Genomic DNA, 26,325 nt, shown 5'->3' with positions numbered 1-26,325 from the left:
GATGGGAGAATAAAGTTAGTATCAAATCATTGTCATTTTCTCATTTATGACTGATGTTTCACAATTTTTCTTGAGTTGGTCGAGACTTAATTATTAACTGTCACATGAAAATCAAATTTAAATTGTAATAATATGATCTTATTATCATTCTAGACATTTTGATGATTCACATTAACAAAAAGAAAAAGTGATTTTGAAAGAAAACTGCTTGACCCCAAGCTTAATAATGGCATAATTTCTACAGATAAAAATTGAATGGTTTGAATCGTGAATTGATCTCCACGTGTTAAAAAAGACTAATTAGAAAGTTTATATAAACAGATTTCAAAAATAGACATCAGTATATTATTCTAACTTCCCGAGAATGAGCAAGTGGCAACTATTCAATCGCTTTCTTCCAAAATTTCGGTGTAGTCTGATCGTAAAGAGCGCGATGGCATAACAGCTTATACTTACCATTCGAAACCACAGCTGTAATAAAATCTTGGAACTGTGAGATTCGGGTATAGACACCCGGGAAGAGTGGTCTTGCGCATCCATCTCCAAAGCTTGTTGCTCCGACAAGATGCCATCGACCGTCATCGCCCTCACAGGTCAAAGGCCCACCGCTGTCGCCCTGTCGCCATATGGTAAACATTATTATTGGAATTAAAGAATGTTTTCCTCCTCCCCTCCTTCTACTCTACTCCTTCTCACCCCGAACCCCTTCTGCTCCTATTCCTTCTCGTCCCCTCCTCATCCCCTTCTTCCTCGTCACATGTATTGTCTTTGCCCTCCCCTTCTTCCTCGTTCTCTTCCTCCTCTACCCCTCATTTTCCTCCATCCTCTTCCTTCCTCCTTGGCACTTTGAAAATACATAGAAAATAGCCGTGTCTGCATTTGTCTCTCATTTGGAGTGTTTGTAAGTTGTTGGTGACTGTTCTCCTCCTCCTCCTCCTCCTCCCCCTGTCCTCCTCTCCACTTCCTCCTCATCGTACATTTCCTTCTTCAACATCTCCCGCCCCCTCCTCGTTCTTAGATCTCGACTATTCATGACCATCATAGGAGACTGTGCAAAATTATCCCTCTTTTTTAAACAAATTAAAGTAATTTGACATTTATTTACCTGACAGGTATCAATTATTCCTCGTTCGTACCCAGCACATATCATGTTATCCGTCAGTGTACCGTTGTAAGAAACGTCGGAATTGCACCTTTCTTGGTCCAGAAGGTTAACCACCGCTTTTTGTAAAGTCTCCGAAGGATCTGTATACATTTTTCATAAACTTAGCCTTCTTGATGATGCTGATGAGTAAATAAAATGACCCATGTTTCCATAATACGAAACTGTTTGTATTTATGTTGCATTATCTCTCAACAAAAGGTCGGTTACAAAAACAACTATAATGCTACGCCCCTTTGTTTCGACATGTCTAAGTTTCGTCACCATTATGTTTCGACACCTCAAGTTTCGTCACCCCTATGTTACGACATCCTTACTTTTCGACAACCCTATCTTTCGCAATCCCGCCGTTCAGACATTCCTATGTTACGTAACCGCTATGTTTCAACAACATTAAGTTTTCGACATCCCTATGTTTCGACAACCTATGTTTCGACAACCCTATATTTCGATATCTCTACGTTTCGACAACCCTATGTTTGAAATTTCTAAGTTACGTAACCCGCGTTTTTATACCCTATTCTTCGTCATCCCTGTATTTTTCCATCCCTATGTTTCAGTTTACCCCCGCCCCCTCCCCCTACGTTGTATGGGTTCATCCATATGGTCCTCTTTTACCCCTACGTTCTGGTTTCACCCCTTAGTTCAGACCGCTCTTCTGTCTGCCGATACCTATATGTACTGATAGTCCTATGCTTAAAAAATGCCAATATTCCGACACCCCTGTGCGCAGGTGCCCCTATTGTATATGGCATACGACACCCATCTGTTCCGACGACCCCATGTGTCGCCTTCTCTACAACACAGGCCACGCAAGCACTTGCCTAATTAACCAATTCTTATATGGGTCAGTTTACGCAAAACTTATCCATGGATGCAGTCACATACATATTGCTGGAACATAGGCTTGTTAGAACATAGGCTGATCAACGCTAAATATCAAAGATTAAAATACCGTACCTCCCCCTTCAGAGATAGCCCCCCAACCAGCAACGAGGCATCGACGATAATCACTCAGTTCATTTGACGATGAGGCTAGACATGCTGGCCTAACGTAATCAGTGAAAGACACCGGCTCAGTCAGACGCAGTAGAGCGATGTCCGCGTCCAAGGTCTCGCCGTCGTAGTCGGGATGGATGATGATATCGGCCACTTCGGCATTCACTTCGTACTCGGACTCACCTGACAGCCGAAGTATTCCAAAGATCACCCGATCAAGGTAGTATTGTCTAGGAGGAAAATATAAAAACGAAAGAGCAATTCAGGACCTATGACATAATTGCGATAAAACCATAATGCGCGTTGCACACGAGGCGTCATTAGGGACTTTTCGATTTGCACGTTCACTAGTGGACTGCGACGTATGCGGTCACTTTTGAAGCAGTGCGCATGCGCATCGACGAGCTCATCGTTCGTAGCAGAATTCTCGAACGTGTTCGCCCTTGTTTTGCCGTCGTTCCCAAACTGTGACGATACATGTTCGTAAGCAATCTTTTGTAGGCACGTTCAAATTGTAGTCACAAAATGGACCCAATTGACCTAATTCTAGAACCGGAGAGTGGTGGAAGCGTGAATTCTCTTAAATTAACACATTTTCGTGTCTGTAATTTCTCTTAAATCAAAATTGTTGCATAATTATATATGAAATGAACACATTTTGTTTGTGCATCGCCAATCTGTTGCAGCATTATTTTCGAGATTAGTCCCATGCACCGAATTTGGTGTGTTGAATCTTTAGCTTTTCGATCGAATTTTGCGCTCACTAAGCAGAATCTATCATAAATTGAACACATTTTATTCATGCAACGCTAATCTGCTGCAGCATATTTTTTTAGAACAGTGCCATCCACCGAATTTGGAGTTATATCTTTAGCTATTCGATCGCGTTTCGCGCTCACTAAGCGAGCGTCGTAGTTGTGTAACATCGAAAAGGTAACGAACAACAGTCAGCGTGCCTCGTCAACCCTGCTTAAAAGTGACCGCATACGTCGCAGTCCACTTATGAAAGTGCAAATCGAAAAGACGCTATTGTGACTTCGTTATTATATGATAATCAAACCTAATAAAAAAAAAGCAATTGTTCGAGGGTACAGCCGTTGCGCACGATGCGTCACTTCGACAGCGTTATTCCTTTGTTTAAAGTGATGCTTGCATTTCCATAATTTGATTTAAAAAAAAAAAAAAAAAAAAAAAAAAAAAAAAAAAAAAAAAAAAAAAATCGTTTTCATCGGCTGCCTGCCGTAGCAGCAAGCAGAATTGACAAAGGACTTAACTCCGTTTTATTGACAATCAGCCATGCATGAAGTCTTTCGTCTATATCTGATCGTCAACGAAACGGAGTTAAGTCTTTTGTCGATTACGTTTGTTGCTACGGCATGCAGCCAGTGAAAACAAATCCGTTTTTATAGTTTCCTTCCTTCAAACTGCTTTTAATCACTCATGCGTGAAATATGCATCATATGATTTGCATCAGATGAAAGAGGAGGATCTAAGCTTTACAGATATGCGTCAATTTAATTATAATTGTGATTAAGTTATGATAAAACATCGATAATTCTCGGTTTCATTTTCTGGGTCGCATTGTATATATGACATACCGTACATCTCCGTACACTGGGTAGGCTATGACTAATATTATATTAAAATGAGATTGGACAAAAATAAATAATTATTTTACCAAGACATTAAAAGAAAGAGATGCGAAGAAATTGGCAACAATAGTCAAATTTGACTAATTGCCATTATAATACCAAACGAAGAAGAAGAAGCAGCTTCGCTGTTTTGATTTTTAGCAGACACCGTAGTACGTTAGAAAACCTTAATTTTCCTACAAGACAAGTCGAAATTGAAGGCACCGATTTGTGCTTGTGAACTTGTCACAAATGATAGTAAAAATGCCGTTTTTAAAGCTAAAGATGACAGACAAATTTCCTCCGAGTCCAAACAGAAATTCGGACATAGGCTAGTTTGGTTTTAGTTTCCGATTGGTGAGTCTACATCCCATGTGTGAGTGAGCTGAGGCCATGCCGGTGCTCTACCGGGTACAGGTGAGCGTCGGCCGGAAGAATGCTACTGCATGCTAGCTAGGTGAAGTTGCATAAATCGAGACTTAAAAAAAAATAAAAAAAATAAATATCTTCCCTTCAAATTAGGAACGTAAGTTAACTTCAAATAGTAGATCCTATTCTTTATTTGCATTATGTTATTTATGTTGAGACACAGTGATGGTCTAAAACCACTAAAAAGTAGTATTTTGAGGACTCAAAACATCCTGTACCTGTCTGTAAGACGCACCCCTACTTTCGATTTTTCTGGCGGAAAAAAGTGCGTGTTATACACGGCGATTTACGGTAATGGAAAAAACAACAAACATAGTTACAGCAGTTGTACATGTGTTATTATCTGATGATAAAACGAACTACATAATCGTTTTTTTATACAAAGAACCCGCTCAACTTCAACAAAACGTTTAAGATATTCTTGAGTGAACCTAATGAAAACCGTTCTCCTTTCCATTGTGTAGAGAATATAAATTGTTTTTCATAAAAAATGAAAAGGTTAAAGCTACATTGTTTACCATCTAGAAAATCAAACAAAACAAGAATCGTTATTCAAATGCACTGCATTGTTAAGAAGAGAGCTTTGGGAGTCTTGAATAAATTAATGGGTAGAAGGGCGGTCCCAAAATAAGTGTGAAAATACTTTTGACAGAGGATAAGCAAAATGTACATAAATTAGAATCAGCCGAACCCGAAGTATAACAATATATGTTGACCCCAAGTATTAAATTCTGAATTGAAAATAAAAAAGCTTTGTGGAAAGCAACATTTGAAAGGGTAGAAGCATTATTTTCCAGTTTTGAACAGGATCACTTAAAATCGTAGTCCATTATATTTCAGGATCTTTTCAACAGAAAAGCCGGGTAATAATTGCGGAGCGCCAGGAGTGTCAAGTCTGACAGAGATGAGCGCTATACCAGAACCCACTGTTGTTATTATAACATTCTTAAAAAAACATCTAATGTATTAAATCCTTCTGGTTTTCTTTTAGCTTAAGGTAGATTAAGGACTGAGTAAAATTTGAAATGATGGTAATTATGAACCTCTGTTATTGAAATTGAAATTGACGATGTTAAAGCTGCAATGGTTTATCAATAAAAAACATGTTATTATTCTTTAAAATGAATCGCGGCTAAAAGCCGAATTGAGAATTCTTTTACCTATCAAAAACACAAAATATGTACAGTACGCAATAACAAAAGAACATAATAATGAAATAATATGTATTCAACAAGACATTCGGGGAGTTTATTAAAACAAATATCACCAATACAGATGAACTTTCATGGAAGTATTAATGTTTATGGATGTGAGGTTAATATACAAATAATGCACTGCAGTGAGGGCATTAGTAAGAACTACCCACACAAGGTACCTTTGGAACAGTCTAACACGCCCGAGGCGATAGCCGAGGGTGTTTGGACTGTTTCAAAGGTAGTGAGTGTGGGTAATTTTACTTTTGCCCAAACAAAATGCTGTGTATTATATGTTTTATAAAAGTATGGCGTGGATCCCGGCTATTTGATAAATCATCCTCATCTCAAAGTCCATACATTACTAATTGTAGGTCTACATCTGTGACTGATCTAGATCTAGTTAAGATCTATTTCTAGTTTTTTGACGATCAAAACATGATCATTGGCGATCATTGGCGATCATTGGCGATCAAAACATGATCGCCAATGACCGTCATTACCATAGGATAATGACCGGTAGTTTCGCGTTAGGCTAAATAAATGCATGATCACGTGTACGATTTCACCTAATCATTTGATTTGGATCTACGTCATCATTGTATAAAGGGGTATAGGACATAGGGATGTTGGTAAAGATGAGTGTCAGAACAGAGGGCCGTTATTGTATAATACTTACACGCAATGGGCAGCCGTGAGCACCCATTGTGAGCTAATCAAGGTAGCCCCGCATGCGAAAGTACCTCTATCGGACCCCTCGTCTACCCTCAAAGATCCAATCCAAGGGAATTCCCCTGGGCGTGCATTGATACCCCCAACAACTCTGGATTGGCCCAGCGAGTAGGCAGGGCGTGTCCCGCAGATACTGGTATCAAGCAGATCTGTGAAGAAATTAATTATGTTGCATAGGATATAAATTACAGTCAAGAGTCAAGGGTTATGCGAAACGACCTTTTTGCTTCGTAACTTACCGGTATTCTTAGAATAATTATTTGTCATAAATTCATAACTTTGCAGTTTCACCATATGGATAGTCCTGATAGAACTGTTTGGGTTTGAAAAGGGATAGAAAAGAAAGAGAGTGATGGCGATATTTTTATTTTTGTTTTGTCATGTGGAGAATTATTTGGTATTGCACGGAAAGAGGTAGATAAATTTATAAGAAAGTTCTTCTTTCGTGAGAGAAGTCCTGAGAAGGACTGGTGAATCAGGCTATGCGGAGTGAGATGGAGGCCTGATGAAATAATAATATGAGGCATTTCTATAGCGCCGTCTATCTAGAAATTCTATTCCGAGGCGCAATATTTTTTACCCCGGCTTTAGCCTAGCTGCCATTACAGCGCTCCAACATTTCAAGGAATTAATTCCTGCCAGGTACCCATTTACCTTACCTGGGTCGAGTGAGGCAAATGAAGATTAATGCCTTGCCAAAGGACATTAGTGCGCTGTCGGAAATCAAACCACGACCTTTGAATTTCAAGTCAAGTGCTTAAACCATCCGACTATACTATGACACTTCTACACACTGTTGTTCCGAAGGGGATGACCGTTAGTCATCATAATTGGTATCGAAAAGATCTTTGAAGTAATGATGCTGAATACAATATAAATTACAGTCAAGGGTTGTACGAAACAACCTTATTCATCGTGTTGTTTAAAAGAATGCGTTCATGGTTCTTGGTGGACTGCATTATACTTGATATACTACGTCATATTTGAAATTAGACAGTCATGTCGCTCTGTCAGAAATTGGCCTAGCTCTTATATAGTGTTCTCTTTACGAAATGTAGAACTAGCCACTAGCCAGAACACTGACTTTTTAGAAATATATGTTTTGTTTGGAATGATCAGATTAAGAGAATGATGTCCCATATCCCCCCTAATATTGTCATTCCTATTCATTGAAAAAAACAAGTTCTAAACAGTTAGGGATATTTGATATTTGATAACTTTTTAATCGGACAAAATAAAACATACTTCAAACAAAGATGGACATAACTCTCTTTCATTTTTTCTCGTTATTACTTGATAGGTGGCCGAGATTTTTTCGATGGTTTATTAGTAATCCTTCCTTATTCTATGTAGTGTGGCCTCCAAAACCTTTGAATGTTCAACACAAAATTAGACATGATATTTAGATGTTGACCTTACCGCCTTCTGCAGCAAAACACATTCCTTCACCAGCATAGTCGTCTGTCAACTGAGAACATTCAAAGGGCCAGGGACGGTTGAGGGACTGCTCGAAGGGGTCTTGGCAGGCGTCAGTGATGGCGACACAATCCGAGTAGCACACCCTTTGGGCGGGGCCGTTATGGGTGCATTCTGGATACAGTAGGTTGCAAGTCAGGCTCAAGAGATTGTCATGACAGGACGAAATGCTGGATACCTGGATAATTAACAAAAATAGAATGAAAATATTTATGACTATGCAAATGTCTTATCCATTTTCATTTGAAAACCAAAATATACCTCAGCTTAAGGTCGGCCTAAAGCCTTCATTACAGAAGATTTTACAATTTCAATAAAGTGAACAATAGCCCACAGGCTATATAGTCTAATATTAGTATTTATATGAAAGGCATGAAAGGTATTTTATTACAAACATAATTGTTGTATATTCAGCTAGATGAGAGAGGTCAGGTTGTGTTTCATCAAGCAATTTGATCTCAAAATCAGTATTTAAAAAATGATATTACGGACATAGGGTTCTTGTATAGCGCTCGTGTCTCTTATACTCGACTCTCATGGCGCTCCATTAATATTACCCCGGATTTATCATGCCTCTGTTATGGCGCTCTTGCATTTCAAGGAACTTAATTCCTTTAGAGTACCTATTTTCTTCACAGAGTGGCAAATGTAGATTGAAGTCTTCCCATATGACAGTAGTGCCGAGACAAGGATTAGTTCTCCGTATCTTGTGCTTCTTAGTCCATGGACTTATCCACTAGTCCACGAGATCCATGTAATGTTTTTTCTAATCTTCTTTTTTTGTTTGGGGGGGGGGGAATAAACTTACTATTTCTGTAAAGTTTCTCTCTGCGTCCTGTGCGTTTAGTGCCAAGCGATGTGGGAATAGGGTGGTGTTGTAAGCCAGTTTCTCCCGGCAAACCTCTAGTTGTACTGGCTCACAAATCGCTTCAAGTCGAAACGAAAAATAGATTTTTAGAAGTCACAAAGTTCGTATAATAATGTAGCATTGTCATCAGGTAAGATACGTTTCAGTCATGTGGGAGGCAAAACGTATATTTCAACGAATAACATTTATAATTATGTCATATACCAGATCAGTATGTTTGCGTATATATTTATCTGTTATTAACATGTTGGTATTGGAAATGTCATTAATTTTTATAATGCCGACGCAAATATGTCAATATGAAATTTCAGCTTCGGCTGGTTTGGATATAGAAGGATATGAACTAAACATGTTTTCGATAGCATGAACAATCCTTCATTGCCGGATTGATTGGTTAATTTCGAACACATAATCATTTTTAATGCGTCAAACTGGACGCCATATTGACAAGGGTCATAGTTACATACTTCGAAGTTATCTTGTAGTTAAAGGGCAAGTCCACTCCAAAATTAACTTACTTACAATAGAAGCAGCAAAGTCGGACAAACCAAGCAAAAAAGGTTTGATGTGTTCTCAAGCGTATAGTTAACTTTGAAAACTCGTTGTTTCGTTCCCGTGTGAACCTTCTTCGTGGTAGTGCATCATTGTAAACAACTTCGAGGTTTTGCAAACTTACAGTGCGTCCCAGAAAAAACGAAATCGAGAATTATCGATGTTTTATCATAACTTAATCACAATTATAATTAACACATTAAATCCTCTTCTTTCATTTGATGATATTTTCACGCATGAGCGATTAAAAACAATTTAAAGAGAGGACACAAAAAAGTTATTTGGCGGGCGGTATCTGAATTTGCATCAAGTCTTTCGTCTTCTTTGTGCATGGCTGATCGTCAATGAAACGGAGTTAAGTCTTTGTCAACTCTGTTTGTTGCTACGGCAGGCATCCAGTTAAAACGAATTCGTTTAATCAAATTATGGAATTGCAAGCATTCACTTAAACAAACAAAACTTTGTTATTCCTGGCTCATTTTTTCCTGATATAAAAGGGCAAAAATTGAACTTTCTAGAAATGTGATTTTCTTTTTGAAATTCAGATACCGCCCGCCAAATGACTTTTTGGTTTCCTCTCTTCAAATTGTTTTTAATCACTCACACGTGAACAATGCATCAAATGAAAGAGGAGGATCTAAGCTTTGCAAATATGTGTCATATAAAAAAACGAAACCGAAAATTATCGATGTTTTATCATAACTTAATTACAATTATAACTATTAGTTATAATTGTAATTAAGTTATGATAAAACATCGATAATTTTCGGTTTCGTTTTTTTCTGGGACGCACTGTATAACAACGACAGTGCCTTGTGAACATAACTAATTTGTGTGACTTACGACATGAATCTTCGTCTGAGAAGTCCAGACAGTCGTTGAAGCCGTCGCATATTTGCGCGGGAGAAATGCATAGCCCGCTTCTGCATTGAAACTCATCACCTTGGCACACTGGAATTTCAAGTTAGGAGAGCATAATAGAGAGGAATAGCGCGTTAAGGTCTATAGAGATCGATGATGTAATGGCAATTTTAGACATAATTGTTTAAAGTCATACCCACCTTACCTATTTTTTGTTGTTGCAATATTATATGACTGTAGCCATCACATAATTATTGACGTATGTATGTACCCCACATTTTGTTTATTCTTTAAATTCGTAATATTCCACATTGTGCGTTTATTTTGAAACTTTCTATTATCATTTATACAATATTCTTATAAAAATGATATAGTTAGGCTTAAAATACAGACATCTGTTCAATATCCTCGTATGTTTTAGTCTAGCATAATCCTACCCATAATGACATCTAAAATAATAGCAACAATTAGCCCATTATCACAAATATTATTTATCATCATAATAATTACCTGGTAGATCCACAGCAGTCAGACGCGCCTCGAATCCTCGATTTGTTTTTGAGACATCACTGGTAAATAAAATCCACATGGTATCACCAGGTGATCTTACTTCAGACGTGAAATTTGTACCAGTAAACCGGGCCAGTACGCCAGATCCGGGACCATCGGGACCAGATCCGAAACCGACGATGAGGTTATCATAGTAATATTCGAGGGAAACATCGTTGAAAGTGGCGACAACTCCGGAGTTCTTGGGTGCCTGTACCCGCCATAGGATGTTGAGGTTGTCGCCGTAGTTGCTCGGATAGTTAGGGGACGATATTTCGGTTTCCGAGTTACGAGAGAGAGAAATGGGGTAGATGTCGTCTGCATACAAATAAAAATTTAATTAGGGGGGGGGGGTGAAAACGGTGCATATGAATCGCTTACCACCGAAGTCTCTAAGCACTATAACAAAATGCAAAGTTTGTGTGCAATTTCTGCCTGTAAGATATAATCATGTATTCAAATTTATATGAAATGTGCTGTATTTTTCATAAACAATTACTACATACATAGAAAGTCCAATCTACAGCAAATCCACAATAGCGGTGAGCACGTCCTAATGTGCTCGTCTTAATGTGCATGTCTTAATTACCACTCCCGCCACTCATCCTCTCCAAGCGCTATAGTTCTCCTTAGAAGTATAAGCTAAGAAATATAACCAACAGTCTTTTTCAAGACTACACCAACAGTCCTTTTCTGGACTACAAAACACTCAAGAAAGATTACCGAGAGTCCTTTTCAGGACTCCTCAATCCTCCCTCTCTCTCACATGGTGCACCTGCAAGCCTATTGAACGTCTTAATATGTTATGATATAACTAATTTCTACGAAAGTAGTACGCATTTCAAACTTCAAATCGGCAATACATTATTTTGAATGTTAAATTATCATTTAGTTTGAATTTCTTGTGTAACTTGTCCTCTTTCTTGTTTCAACTACATAATAGTTAAGGTGAAATAATACTAGTATAAGTATTATCTTACATGTATTTTGTGCAGATGTATACGGCAGAACAGAGACAGCCAATAACCCAAACACGATGTACATTTTCCCCATCTCTCTTCGTGAAACTTCTCCACCTATTGAGGAAAATAAAAGAATGTTTGATTACTGTGTAAAAGTTTCTAATGTTTCATAGAAGTTGCCCGCGGGCATGCTGTAAAATGGTTAACGTATCAGTGAAGATGGTAGGAAAATCTTACAATATAATTTGTCATTTGTCAATATAAAATAATTGTCAATATAATTTGTTGGCGCTTTGAAACTTTAATGTTAAGCGCGATATACATTTTTCGTATCACTATTATTATTATTATTATTAAGGAGGGTTCAGGAAAAGGCCAATTTCGATGCATGTTCTTTACAATTGGAAGATTGCTCTTTTTGGAGTTGTACCTGAAAAGGAAACAAAAATATTCAAAAAAATAAAAACATGAACAAAATTAATATTGCTTCTAACTGGCAAATTACATTGACCTTTTAAAACACTATAATATTCATTAAACGCTCAGTAAAAATAACATTCATGCGTATTTCAACCTCCGTATAGATCTTTTTACTTCCCAATATGGTGTGTACACTCCAAATATTAACTAAACGATACAGACATGTCTGTATTATTTAATGATGAATTCTTTGGTGTTTTAAACTTTTCTCAATCTCTGAGAATAATTGTAATTGATATTTGTCCCACTCTTTCCACTTCGATCGCCATCATATATTTAACTCTGCAGAAGAAGAAGGCTTTCTCTTTTTATGTACCCCTTGGTGAAACCTTCTTTTTCTTTTCAAATCAGGAGTTTGCCATTTAGATCATCAACTATCCAGCAATGGAGCCCCCTTTGTGAAAACATACGTTATTTTTCGTAAAGCCAGACAGCATTGAATTGGCAAGGCCTGTGCTAATACCGGTATTTGATATTTAACTCTGCTGAAGAAGAAGGCTTTCTCTTTTTGTGTACTCTTGGTGAAATCTTCTTTTCTTTTCAAATCAGGAGCTTGCCATTTAGATCATCAACTATCCAGCAACGGAGACCCCTTTGTGAAAACATACGTTATTCTTCGTAAAGGCAGACATCATTGGATTGGCAAGGCCTTGTTTCGGTTCTGCATGGATATTTTGTGCGAACTGATTAATGTTCTCCAGTGGTACTGATGGGAATCTTTGGGCATTTATCACCGACCGTGATGTGACAGGATTGCAACGAAGCGAATAGTCCATGCTTAAGCCCCAGTCCTACGAATAATGATACCAATTATTAAATTCGTATTTATTTCATACACATCACATGAAAAAGTATAATTTTACATCGCCGGTGGGAAGGATATCAATACTCTAAAAAGCCCATGAATATCAGTGATTTAATTATTACTAAAAATCAAAAAGATATATATTCGTATATCCAAAATGACTAGGGAATTTATTAAAAAAACAACATAATTATTCGGCATTTAATGCCTGCAATCTGTACACAGAGTGCAATTGCGAAACGCATTCACTCCGAAAGCAAAGAACATTATTGAGACGAAATCTGATTAACACTGTAAAGCAAATGGCTAAATCTTTTAAATACGTTTTAAGCAGTCATTAAAATGAAAAAGATTTATATTGAACATTTAGTCAACCACATTCTTGTAACTTTTAATAGACGGGACTAATTGTGAGGGGATGGGTCCGGCATTTATATTGGAAGGAGATATAAAGGCCTATCAAACAAGCAAAGAACGGAACTTTCTCTTCGAGTACCATTTACACAGACTGTCATAAAAAACACTTGATCCCTTTTGTTGATCTGGGAAGTGAGGGTTTGTTCCGGACAGTTTACTCTAGTACTAAAGCCTGGCTTTGTTCGACAACTTACCATCATATATGCGACTGATGTGCGCACATATGATAAAGGGCATATATTTAGGGGAGAAAGGAGAGTGATATCAAGGAAGGAAAAGGAGGAGATTGTACGGTAAAGCGTATTTTTTTAATCAACATTCTTTAACTGGTTCATACATTTAAATTGGGAATGGGGTCCGTGAGGAGGGTTTGGGTGAGAAAGGAATATAGAGAAGGAATAGCGATAGTGATTGGCAGGGTAGTGGGTTCTCCATCCGGAACTTAACACCACTCGGGTATTTACCCAACATCATGTGTGTTGTCAAACACCATGCAGGATTAGCTTTCAGCTTTATGACCAACAGGTCTTGTAATGCTCTTCATTTTCAACCGAGCGCCCCTACATGGAATAGTCATATTCATAAATTCCCCTCAACTCTCTGAGAGACTATAGATATTTCTTGATGGGACTACGGTTCTGCTGTGTGCAGACTTGTACACCCGTTAATTGTATTTCCAACAAGTATGAAGTCAGCGAATTATGACCTACTGTACATGGAAACTGACTACCATCTCCCTGTAAATACGTGTACACCATAATAGGTTTATCACGCATAAGCAGTTATATTGCCATGTTATTCCGTGAGAGACCAACATTGCCGCTTGAAAGGACACTATAGCACGAAAAGGGGTGACCTTCTTTTAAGAAGGCAAACGAAAATTATTTTCCTACCAAACGATGATATGTAAACAATTCAAAACCTCTAGACACTGTCTACCTAAAATGACCTCTCTATATAATAAAGAGGATCATCATAAGGGCGTCGTATTGTTCTGTACGAGGCTTACCATAATACTGGAAAACAAACAATGTATTAGAACTGCCTTAAAATACGACAATATAGACCCGTTATAGAGAGTAAGTTTTGTCTGTTCAGTGCGTTGTGGCGTGCGCCTGTAATTCAGCTAACAATGCAAGTTACAAACTGATTCAGCCAAGGACGCAGGTTTGAAACTTAGTCACGTATCTCGGATGGTGATCTTTAAAGGTCGGTCTCCAAGCGTAAACACATCAGATTGATACACGTCTGTAAAACCCCAATACGCACACACTGTTCAGAGCCAGAAGGTCATTAAGTCTGTATAAAAGAATACGAGTTAACGCCCTTCTTGCTCCAAACAGATGTTGTTGCTAGATTATTTAAAGCAATTCAGTCAAAATTGACTAATTATGCCTTATGTACTTAGGATTTATAGGAGGAGGGTATTTATTGAAGATGTTTTTAGTATATCCAAACAAACCTGTAAGAGATAATGCATTTAAATGAGTGCAACGTCTCTCTTAGAGAATAGAAGAGAAGAGGAAGAGGAAGAGACATAATATAATAGAGAGAGAGAGAGAGACATACACACAATCACGCGCGCACACACACACATACACATACAGACAGAAAAAGAGAGAGAGGAAGAGAGAGGAAGAGAGATAGAGTATATACACAAACACACGCACGCACGCACACGCACAAACATAATTATATGGAGAGAGAGAGAGGGGGAAGGGGGGGGGGGGCATGAAGTGCTTTTAAATAAATGGTAAATGTAATCCTAAGAAGGTAAATAAGTTGTTGTTCATGCGTTTCTCTTTTAAGTCTTTACGAGGGAATAGGTCCTTATAATCCAATGCCAGTCAACCAACCGGGTCGGCGCAATCTTATCCAGACGTATTAAGATACATTCACCTCACAGGAGCATCAATACTAACAAGGCAACGTTATCCATGGATACTATGAAAGGTAGACATGAAGGCCTATAAAGGAGGCCTCAGCTAAATAATAGACCCTACTCGATTTTTTTTCAATGAGACTCAACTTCAGGACTGTAATCCTTTATTCGTTGCGGAACAACATCGAGAGAACATTCAAACCTCAGTGCCCGTTTCAGTTAGTTTTATACGGCTTATTTTCGTATTTCACATTGCACATTTTCAGATTGTTTAGCAATTATGTTTATAATAAGAAAGGTGTTTTAGATAAACCCAAGTATGTAAAATAAAGTCAATCAACTGATTTGTTTATATTCACTTGTAAATAAAAGACCAAGTTAAAGGGATAGTTGAGTTCTGTTTTCAGACCGCAAATGCCTTCAAAGTGCATGGTTATTGCTCTTATTCTTATCTTTGACATTTATAGTGCCCTTTTAGAACCTAAAATTGCTATGAAGGTAATTTAAGACCCCAAAATGTGTGAAATTTAGCCAATACGATCATACCAATTCAGCTCCACTTTAAAAAAAACACGGTTACCGTTATTTAATTATTTAATTAAAAATAACCGGCTAATTGTGGGTAAGCAACACGAAAATGCCAACAAAAAAGCCAATACCGGCATTGGCTGAAATACGACGTAAAAGGCGTTATTTCTTTTTTTTTTCAACGGTTTTTTCAATTTTTTTCAAAATATCTAATATTTGTGGTGGTACACAAGTATTAGAAATCGTTATATTTCAGCCGTCTCGGAACCGATTTTGATCAAACAAAGTTGATTTTGTCATTTAAAATATTATGTTCTTTCAAATTAGACACTCGGTTTTTCATTATCTCACAAAAAATTATTTTGTGTAGCGCCCTCTGCACCAGAACTCAACTATCCCTTTAAGTAAATGTACCCAAAAGAAAAAACAAAGCTTGTTGGTTCACATGGCTTGCGGCTCCAATGGCCCTCGCTGGATCTGCAGACTGTGATCCTATATGTAAACAGTGTTTTTTCACCACAAAATCAGAACATTTTGGCGGCTAGCATAATTAATGCGTATGATGTTGGGGGAGGGTAGCACCCCCCCCCCCCCGGCAAGTTTCCTTACTCAAATAGGGCGATCAGTGGCTATTACTAAACCCTATCTACGATAGTTCGATGCAACAACTTAAATTGACTATCATAAAGTGTATATATTTTGGCTCCCTCACTTCGCTCACTCGCACTGTTTGTAAATCAGGAAAAGATGTCAACTCTTCTCCCCGACCACGTACGACATGTCCGCAGCCTATGACGGCGACAAATCCGCAAAGGGTCTATTTTTGTGCAAAACTGAAACCGTTCAAGAATGAAAACTTTCTTAAATTCGAAAAATCGATCTGTCGCATGCATTTGTACTTCAGTGTGACATTGCTGTTGTAGTTCTTACGAGTTACACATAACTAGGTCTATGAAAACAAACGCCTAATTAGTGTCCGTTATGTTATGTTATGATTAAAATAAAAAAACTCATAAGGCACTACTGAATGCGTTGGTGAACCTCGGTCGAAAAAACTTTCTGTTTTTATGCACATGGTCTGATGATAGTCCAGCCATGAGGAAATTGTCGAATTACGTATCCATCATACTATATGATCATTTTCCTTTCTGTGTGTTGCATGACAACAAATGCGTACAATGTTTAATCAAGAAAAAGCGTTTTAATGGTCAAATTAATGGTGTGTACAAATTGACTTGGAAATATAGGAAGTTTGATTTATCAAAAACTCCAAAATAGAGAGTAATTCATACTTTTATGTCTCTTTGCGCCTTACATAATACTTGGTACTTGGTTGGGTAATCCCTTTGAGTGCTCACTCAGGAAGCTATACTGTGATGGTTTGTGAGGCGAGTAATTACAAGGAGTGTCATGAATTGCAGGATTGGTGTGTGGACAAAGCACTCGTTAATTTACATTAAAATATGCTAAGTCCAGTGATATCAAACTTTTAAATTTAAACAGTTTAATTATTTCAAACCCATAATAAAAATTATAACAAATTGAAAGGTCTATCTCTGATCAAACATAGGCCTATTTGGCAAAAAAAAAAAAAAAAAAGACTTTTTCCGTTCATTCAAATTTTAAGCACAGATGTGCCAAAGTTTGTGATTTTAGACAAAAATGCATTTTTCCACCGCCATACTAGCTTTAGCTTAGAGAAACCCAACTATATCTCCAATAATGGCTTCACTTACCCATTACCAGAAAGGGGTCAGTACCACCGAGCACGAGCCTGCGAATACACGGATCGCAGTGCACCAGCAAACGAGGTGGACATCCAGCATGCAGAAGGAGATACTGAGTAAATCAGTTCTGCATAGCCTCGACTGACTTAAAGATCAACGGCTGGACAAACACGATTAACATGGAAAGTAGACAGGAACACTTTCGAGTCCATTTGTTGTTGTTGTTTTCCGACGCGTAGCAGTTAGTGAGACGTATCGATTCTGTTTATCTTCTAGTATTAATCCCGCTTTTGTTGACCCTTGAGTGTAGGATAGAGACCTATCTGTTTTTTTTCTTTAATTTTCGTCTTTCTCTTTTTTCCTGCTTCATTTTTTTCTATTTCTCCTTTCTTTCTTTCTTTCTTTCTTTCTTCTTCTTCTTCTTCTTCTTCTTCTTCTTCTTTAACTACTTTTTCTTCCCCTTTCCCCCGAGTTCCTCTCTCTCTCTCTCAAACAAACACACACACATACACACGTACACACACGCACACGCACTCAAACACAAACACACGCACACGCACGTACACACCCACACACACGCACACTGTCTATCTCTCTCTCTCTCGTTCTTTCTCTCACTTTTCCCTCATGAGAAATAATTGACTCAGAGGCGGACGTGTAGTAGAGATAGATTCCGGGATAGCTGAGGTGTGGTTTCAGTGCTCTGAATGCTTCGAGGCGGGAGTGCGGGGGGGGGGGGGGGGGCTCACCTTTGTTTATAAAGACAGTGTGTATTATTATACTATACATTGTAAATCCAAGCCCGCCCCCTTTCCTCTCCACCTGTCACTTTCACATATCTTAGGGTTAGGGTTAGGGTTAGGGTTAACTGCAGGATGAACTGCAGTTGTCAGCGTAGACTTGATCGTTCTTTGCGTCTAAAACGATGGTACTTATGATGTATTTCATGAAGGAGACCATACGGTGTGACATATATTTCTTACTCTCGTGTTTTATTTGCATTTTTCTATGCCTCTGTAATATGTTTGTATTATTTCTTGACTTTAATTACAACAGTGAACCCGTGTAATATATCTGGTCAACCACGCGGCCTTGAAAGTGGTGCTCTTCCCGATTCGCCTTTTTTCGAATCATCCTGCTACTCGGCGGCCTTCTGCAGCCTCTTTGGCCGCCTGAACGGTGACACAGCCTGGCTCGCATACTCGTCCGACCAATACCCATGGATGCAGGTCCAATTTGAGTGCAGTTATATTGTAACGGTCGTATACTACTCAGGGTAGAAATAACGTTGGTCAGTGGGTGACGTCATACACTTGTTCGTCTAGTTTTGACAACATGGCTTGGACTGGTTATTTTAACGTTTACTCTGGATCAGTTGAGGTGAATGCAAAACTGCGGTTTCCTCATTTACATTAAAAAAACACTTAATCAGTGGTCTTTATGTTCAGAAATATACAGTGCAACTTCGTAAGAACTCCATTGGACTATGGAAAATGGATCGCAATAATACAACTTCTTTGTGCCAGGGCTGAAAAAAAGGAACAATTTTTTAAGGAACAATAAGTTTACATAGTGCCATATTTTTAGTTTTAGTTCTAAAACTTGGGAACAGGAAAGAGGGAAAAGGAACTTATTATGGGCAAAATAAAAATAAAATTGCAATATACATGATAAAGGCCTTTGTTTATCTAACAAACTAATAAGTATTTTTCAAAATGAATTATGTGAAACAAGAATCACAACTTACGAAAATGACATCTTAGTTGATCCAGCCATGCAGATAGGGAAGTTCCGACCCACCCCGGGCGCAGGAGCTCGGATAGCTCTTCGCTGTTTTAGACATTACTGTTCAGGATACTGACATATGGATATGGCCATGGGACGGAAAAAACGGGGGAAAAAACTATTGACATGATAATTATAACTGGCTCTTCATAACCACAATGTGTGTAGTCAGCATTGTATTAATACACAGGCCGTATAGAGTTATGGACTAACAATAAGCTTCATTAAGAATGAGTTTTCTTTGCAATATTACTTAAGATCAATCCCATTAAATATGTTTTTGTATAGATATTCCCGGGAAATTATGACCATGATAGCCATGTGACTCACACGCTTGCAAGGCCGATAGTTGGACGCTCTTTTTGGGTCCATCCGAAGACCGATCATGGTCTCCTGTCTTGGGGATGGAACTATATGGGTATGGACCTCTAACTGATGTCATAGGTAAGTGCAGAGTAGGACTGTTAATAAATGAGAAAGTTTACCACTGGTAAAAATGGCAAAAGTGACCTCTAATTGATGCCATATAAGAAGGTGGAGAGTAGGACTATTAGTCAAAATCAAAATACACGATAATTGTTATTTCGTTCAGAGGTCTAGGTACCATTTTCAAGAGACAGGTATTAAGGTAAATACACATTTTTAGAGATTGTTTAAAATATTTCTAACCCTGTTCAAATATCTGACCCTCTTTAATTCTACGATTCCGTTTTTTTTTGTCTCCGACACTCTTTTATCTCCCCATGTCTGTGCTTTACCGTCATGTCTGTAAATTAACACCCACCGCCGCCCTTCCTCTCACTCTTTCTCTTCCCCTCCTATCCCTTTCTACCTTTCCGCCTTTCTCTCCCTCGTGCTATCTCTCTCTCTCTTTCTAACTCTCTGTCCCTCTTCCTATATTTCTATTTCTCTCTCTCTGTCTCCGTCCCTCACTTCCATCTCAATCTCTCTCCATCCCTTTCCTCTATTTCAATATCTCTATCTCTCTTTCTCTCCATCTCTCACCTCTCCCCATGTATCATCCTTTTCTACCTTTCCACCTTTTTCTCCCTCATGCTCTCTCCATTCAACGCCCCCTTTCTCTCTCTCTCTCTCTCTCTCTCTCTATAACTCTCTGTCCCTCTTCCTCTATTTATATTTCTCTCTCTCTGTCTCCGTCCCTCACTTCCATCTCAATTTGTCACTCTCTCTCCGTACCTTTCCTCTATTTCAATATCTCTCTCTCTCTCTCTCTCTCTCTCTCTCCATCCTTCAAATCCTACAAATCCTACAAATCAAATCTTGTTAAAGCCTCTCTAAAGTGTTGGGAGCCCAAACAAATTGATTGCAAAAAATCTCTTCAATTGTATAGTGAAGAAAGTAAAGGAGGATGTCATTTAACACTGACTTCTGCAAGAATTTTCAGGAAATTATCAAAATAGTTCATTAGTGAGTCTTACCCCACCCCTTAATGCAAAGCAAGGCCCTAAAACAGGTGGATTCTTGAAAGTATAAACTTGTGGAATATTGTTTCTCCCGAGGTCAAGGTCTGGACATGCGATCGATAGACCATCCATCTTTCTTGAATAATAATTGAATATCAATGCCACTCCTTGTTTACTGTACAAAATCACATTACTGAATAAAGGTGCAGCATTAATTTAATTTGGGCTAATTCATAATTATACTAAAGATATCAACTGCCTGCTGCTACGATAAATAAGTGAGCTACATTTTTATTTTTAATGCTGTGTTACAAAATAGATAAACTTATGTATCAAATGATAAATTGGGAATTGGACCCATCTTTACATCGTCAGTCCAAGACGATGTCATCTATTCACAGATCTCACATACATGTAGATCTCTATGTATATATCAGATGTCTCAATTTTAAAACAGAGAATTGGATGTAATAAATTAATTATTTGAAAGAAAAGACAAGACACTTTGAAGCAGAAGTGAGATTTTCAGAAGACGATAATGAAGAAGAAAAGAAGAAGAAGAGGACGAAAAATAAAGAAGCAGATAAGGAAGTAGACGAATAAGAAGAAGAAAAGATAGAAAAAAGAAGGAGAAGAAGAAGAAGAAAGATAAGTAGGAGGAAAAGGAGAAGAAGAAGAAGCAAGAACAACAATAAAAGCAAGTAGCAGCAACAGCAGCCGCATGTATTAACAGAATAGTTTTAGTAATGATGCTGATGCAGATAATGCTGATAATGATTAAAATGATAATGATAATAATAATAGTAATAACAATGATAATGATGATGATGATAATGATAGTGATGATGATGATGATGATTGGCTTTAGTTTTACTTTAAGTCTTGAGGCTTACCTTAAGGATCTGGGTAAAACTGATACCTATCGCCTGTAATGTAAACTGTACTTTTGAACGATTTGCATTTCCCCTATCCAACTAATATATTATAAATGAGCACACAAAGAATTATACATGAACATATCATATCGCCACTTCTTTACCTATTAGGTTGCCTCATTCAATATTATTTAAACTGTACAATATATCAAATCATTTCATACCAACAATTGTGATATTGTAATCATGAAACAATGGACAAAACGCAATCAGCTGTTTATAATTGCTTTATTTTTTTCCCAGAAAAGAAAAACAAGTAGTATTCAACAAGTACAATTGAAAAGGCATAACTATGTGGAATATCAATACAAAGACAATACATTGTTACGTAGTAATAACAATGATACCATTCCGTTTTATATGGCGCATATCACATTACAATATTCCGTTTCTATGCGCTCCCAAGTGCTAAGAAAATTACCTTGTAAAAGTATCCCGGCATTAGCTACGGAAACCATAATAGGCTCACATGTGTTCGAAAGAAATAATTTTACAAGGTAATACCCATTTATCAAGTATCAAGTATCAAGTGTATTTGTCTTCCAGAAAACACATGTGCCAAAATATAATAGAGTATAATCATAACAGCCCAATGTAGAATAAAGAAAGACGAGGAGACCTCGGTTGAAGCACAGCTTGTTAATATGTTAAGGCCCCCTCATTTGATGTGACAAAGATAACTGATTCATGAATACAACAACAAATATGGAATATATAAAACTATTTACAAAATACTCTCAGAGAACAACTTCCCACTTGCCATGGGTGTAGAATGGCAAATGTAGATTTTATGTCCTGCCAGAGAGGACACAATGGAAGATACTCAAGTTCAATCACTAACAAGAATCATGGTTTTCTAGGGGGAGAGATGACGCTCGATTTTCCGACGGCTCATTTTTCTGAAGGTTCGTTATTCCTATGCTTCATAATTGGGAAATTAAAAAAGGATAATAATTCTGAAAATAAAATATAAAGGGTTCCTGATTCCAAATATTACACGTGGTTCTATACTTCTATCGCCTTTCCGGAATTATGAACCAGTTCTCCGGAATTGTGTGCCCTATTTCGTTTTTCAGAATTACGAAACTTTGGAGCAACGAACCTTGAGAATAACGAACCTTCAGAATTACAAACCTTCGGAATGAATTTGAGGAATAACGAGCATTCTAGAATATGAACCTTCGTTAAAAAATAAAAAAAACGACATATAATCGTTATCCTTATACATGTACCATGTTCATAGTATCAAGTATCAAGTATCAAGTATCAAGTTTATTTGTCTTCCAGAAAAACACATGTGAAAAAATATAATAGAGTATAATCATAACAGTACAATGTAGAATAAAGAAAGACGAGGAGACCTTGGTTGAAGCACAGCTTGTTATAAGTTAAGGCCCCCTCATGTGATGTGACAAAGATAACTGATTCATGAATACAACAACAAATATGGAATATATGAAACTATTTACAAAATACTCTCAGAGAACAACTACCCAACGATGCATCGACCACAGCATGGATGAGTACAACAAGTATACCCGAAGATGCGCACATCCCCATCACACCGGGTGAGCTAACAAACTCACCGTATGTGTGAAAATATGTATCATATGAGCAAAAATCAACCCACCGATGGGAGGGTGATCTAATATGGACAAACCTAAGATGACATCAATTCGAGACATCAATGAGTTATTGCTCTCTGAGTGTAGAGGTCAAGTAGGAATATATGAGAAGAAGAAAAAAAGAAGAAAAGGGATCAAGGGGATTATGTCAAAGTCAAGAAATAACGAAAAATAGATCGAGAGTAGAGTTAAATATGCTATAGTACACAAAAAATAAAGCTTGATAACACATTTATGTGTCATCGAAATACTTGTGAATATGAGCCTTCGTTAAAAAAAACCCGACACGTAATCGTTTTCCTTATACATGTACCATGTTCATAGTAACGTCGAGAGAGGCAAGTATTGATCAAATGCCTAGTCCGAGGGTACATTGTACGCATCCGGCAAAGATTCGAACCCTCAACCTCCCGATTCAAAGTCAAGGATATGAACCATGAACCATACACATTAAAATTGTTAAAGGAGAGAGTGTACATTCGCCACACTCTAATTTCAGAATACTCACTATAAATATGTTATAAAAATCAAAAATTTTTAGAAAATGTTGGTATTATCTTGTATATTTTCTATTAAATTCCAGATGTTTTGACATATTGACGGATTGTTGAAAGGATCAAACCCCATTACCGTAATAGAAAAAGCAATATGTTGTAATAATGTCAGTATTGAAGGGGAAAACAAACCTGACCAATTAGTCTCATCATTGTAGCTCATGTGAATTGGGTAAACTAGTTTGATATGTTCTATTCAATGTCAATTATAACAAACAGCGTGAAAAAAATTATCATTCAAGTTATGGTTCAGTATTTTGAGCCAATTAGAGATCTGCCACATTGTCACGTGGTAAATATTAAAAAATGGAGAGGTTTAATATATACATGTATCCCATTTCCCGCATTTGATATCTTTCTCATGACTGTGAAGAACAAATCTCTCCAATGAAGTAGATGCAATGGGCACGATGTATACAACAACAAACGAAAGGGAGAAAGGGAAAGGAAAAGTGAAAAGAAGTAAATAAAGTCTCCTGCCTCGTTCCCCCTCGTAGGTAGCCTCGACAATTTATACTTGATCCATCTAATAAAATTACTGCCCATCCCAGTAATGCCAGAGGCCCCCGCTACCGCTACACCATTGCCTTACTGAATTATTATATTCTTGTCTAGCTATCTCTTCGTGGTGCTATGTCTTGAGGGTATCGAGTCCATTTGTCGAGCCCGGCGCTGAAAATTGGAGAAGAGAACAAGGTCACAATAAAGATATGTACAAAATATAAAACGGTGCTTTCTACGCCTTGAAAATGAGTTGAGTGAATTAGTCGTCCTTGCACAGTCAATGTGAGAACAAATGGGACTTTGTGTGACATTTCTGTACAAAACGATGAGAGTGTAAACCGGAAAACAGCACTTTGTTCAAAATCAAGACTGATTTTTTTTTGCGCAGACCAATTTTCACGAGCTTTTCGAAACTAGCCAGTGCTCACTCAAGCATAAAATGTTGTCAATACTTTTAGTGCTATCCGCTTGAAAAGACCCTCACCCATAATTAAGCATACACATCACACACAAAATCGTATAGTGCTCTAGCCAAAAAATGTTGGTCTTAATTTTGAAATAGGTACTTCTTGGAATTATTGATATATATAAATATATATTTATATATATTTATATTCAGGGAAACATTATGAGAGCTCGGCTAGCAGAGGTGTTGTGTTGTGTTGTACTTGGTGTTTCCGGACTGTGAACCATAAGGTACGGGCTGCGAATGCCTATTGCTGGGTAAATATACTTAAGCAAGACATTTATCTACGTTTCTCTACTTTGACCAAGGTGTAGGAAGACGGATGTCTGATTTCATGAACTCTCTACTGTAGCCGCAGCGCACCCATCCCATCTCTAGGAAATGAAGTGTAATGTACTTCAGAACTTGAACGAGTTTTATTAGATCACTTTAAACCCAACAAAAGTATGAAACCGTTACAAAATCATATGTCTGATATTACCTATGTACAATCATACTTATTTCCATCTGAGGTTAGCAATAATGTACGGCCACCAAGCATATATACGAACATTTAAACTTACGAATGTAAACCTCACACAGGATTCCATAAGAATTTACGAGGCATTCGCAATGGATATATCCGAATTCAGTGTAGCAATTTCCTCCATGTTTGCAGGGGTTCTCGCCGTATTCACCGCAATCATCTTGATCTGAGAGCAATAAGGAAGTCAAATCTATTTTGTATGGATTGGATAAAAGCATATCTAAAGGAAATGAAACGGAGAGAGACATCTTTATAACGTATTTAAAGAGGGCGGACCTAATTCGCAGATTCAAGAAGCATGAAAAGTCCTCCCAGTTCCATGTTTACCTACAAATACGAAAAAGGTTTCTGTAGCTCTGTAACTTAAGTGAAACGCCTTATATTCTGTTTGCAATCCCGCTAATTAAGCAAAATTATCTCATGCATAAAAAACAGGAAACTAAGGAATGACTAGATTTAATCGAATTCCTGCCCCCCCCCCCCCATGACAAAAAAAATTGTAATTATATTTGTATTAAAGCCCCACTGCACTACTTGTAGCTACTTACTCCCTCTATATAGAACACAATGCCTAAGCGGTGCCCATTGGTCCCCCATGATCCTCTTTTTCTTATGTTAATTGAGAGCTGAGTTGATGAGATAACCACCTGTCAGTGACCAAGTGGGAGGTTTAATCCCTCCTGTCCAAACTAGTGCAGATGGGCTTTAAATGCCGTTTCATATCCTCATCCATGTACAAAATATTCACAAATTAAAAAGTCTACCGCAATAAAGGACGGGGTATAAATAATATTTTCTTCCTGAATAACTTCCAATTGTTTTGTTTAACCTGACTGCTAAGAAAGTATGTGTATGCTTGTAAGTAGGGAACCAGGGAAACGCCTACTTTAAGTCCTCTCCGAGGTACTTACTTTGTGCAGATGTATACGGCAGAACAGAGACAGCCAATAACCCAAACACGATGAACATTATCCCCATTTCTCTTCGTGAAACTTCTCCACCTATGAAAATAAAAGAATGTTTGATTATCGTGTAAAAGTTTCTAATGATTCATAGTACAGTGCGTCTTAAAAAAAACGAAACCGAGAATTATCAATGTTTTATCATAACTTTAATAGTCACATTTATAATTAATAAATGACACATATTTGGAAAGCTTAGATCCTCCTCTTCCATTTGATGCAACTCATATGATGCATAGTTCACGCATGAGTGATTAAAATCAATTTGAAGAGAGGAAACCAAAAAGTCAT

At 37.6% G+C, this 26,325-nt stretch overlaps 1 protein-coding gene and 1 long non-coding RNA gene across 4 annotated transcripts in view; both read right to left on the bottom strand.

Moving 5' to 3' along the window:
• The window catches only part of LOC590372, a 41,292-nt gene extending 23,885 nt beyond the window's left edge, over window positions 1–17,407 (bottom strand). For 2 of the 3 annotated variants that reach the window (XM_030996016.1, XM_030996015.1), the window contains exons 1-10: window positions 17,263–17,407; window positions 11,433–11,528; window positions 10,414–10,770; window positions 9,886–9,993; window positions 8,431–8,549; window positions 7,566–7,800; window positions 6,094–6,295; window positions 2,123–2,391; window positions 1,106–1,245; window positions 457–616 (exon numbers count right to left, since the gene is read on the bottom strand). In XM_030996016.1, the coding sequence (XP_030851876.1) occupies window positions 457–616; window positions 1,106–1,245; window positions 2,123–2,391; window positions 6,094–6,295; window positions 7,566–7,800; window positions 8,431–8,549; window positions 9,886–9,993; window positions 10,414–10,770; window positions 11,433–11,528; window positions 17,263–17,266 (1,690 nt within the window). In that variant the 5' untranslated portion in view covers window positions 17,267–17,407. The remainder of the gene's footprint in view (window positions 1–456; window positions 617–1,105; window positions 1,246–2,122; window positions 2,392–6,093; window positions 6,296–7,565; window positions 7,801–8,430; window positions 8,550–9,885; window positions 9,994–10,413; window positions 10,771–11,432; window positions 11,529–17,262) is intronic. The other variant, XM_030996014.1, reaches the window with a different exon arrangement.
• A 5,394-nt stretch (window positions 17,408–22,801) lies between these two features.
• Window positions 22,802–26,068, bottom strand: LOC115928738. The gene is made up of 3 exons (XR_004066206.1): window positions 25,984–26,068; window positions 25,110–25,238; window positions 22,802–24,248 (listed from the first exon to the last, which is right to left on the bottom strand). It is a non-coding gene; the product is annotated as an uncharacterized LOC115928738 (long non-coding RNA).
• Window positions 26,069–26,325: the final 257 nt, after the last annotated feature.

The sequence above is a fragment of the Strongylocentrotus purpuratus genome, unplaced genomic scaffold, assembly GCF_000002235.5.
Source record: "Strongylocentrotus purpuratus isolate Spur 01 unplaced genomic scaffold, Spur_5.0 spur5_scaffold_3, whole genome shotgun sequence".
NCBI lineage: Eukaryota > Metazoa > Echinodermata > Echinoidea > Camarodonta > Strongylocentrotidae > Strongylocentrotus > Strongylocentrotus purpuratus.
The sequence above is the reverse complement of the archived record's forward strand: the minus strand, read 5'-3'. Positions and strand labels throughout refer to the sequence as shown.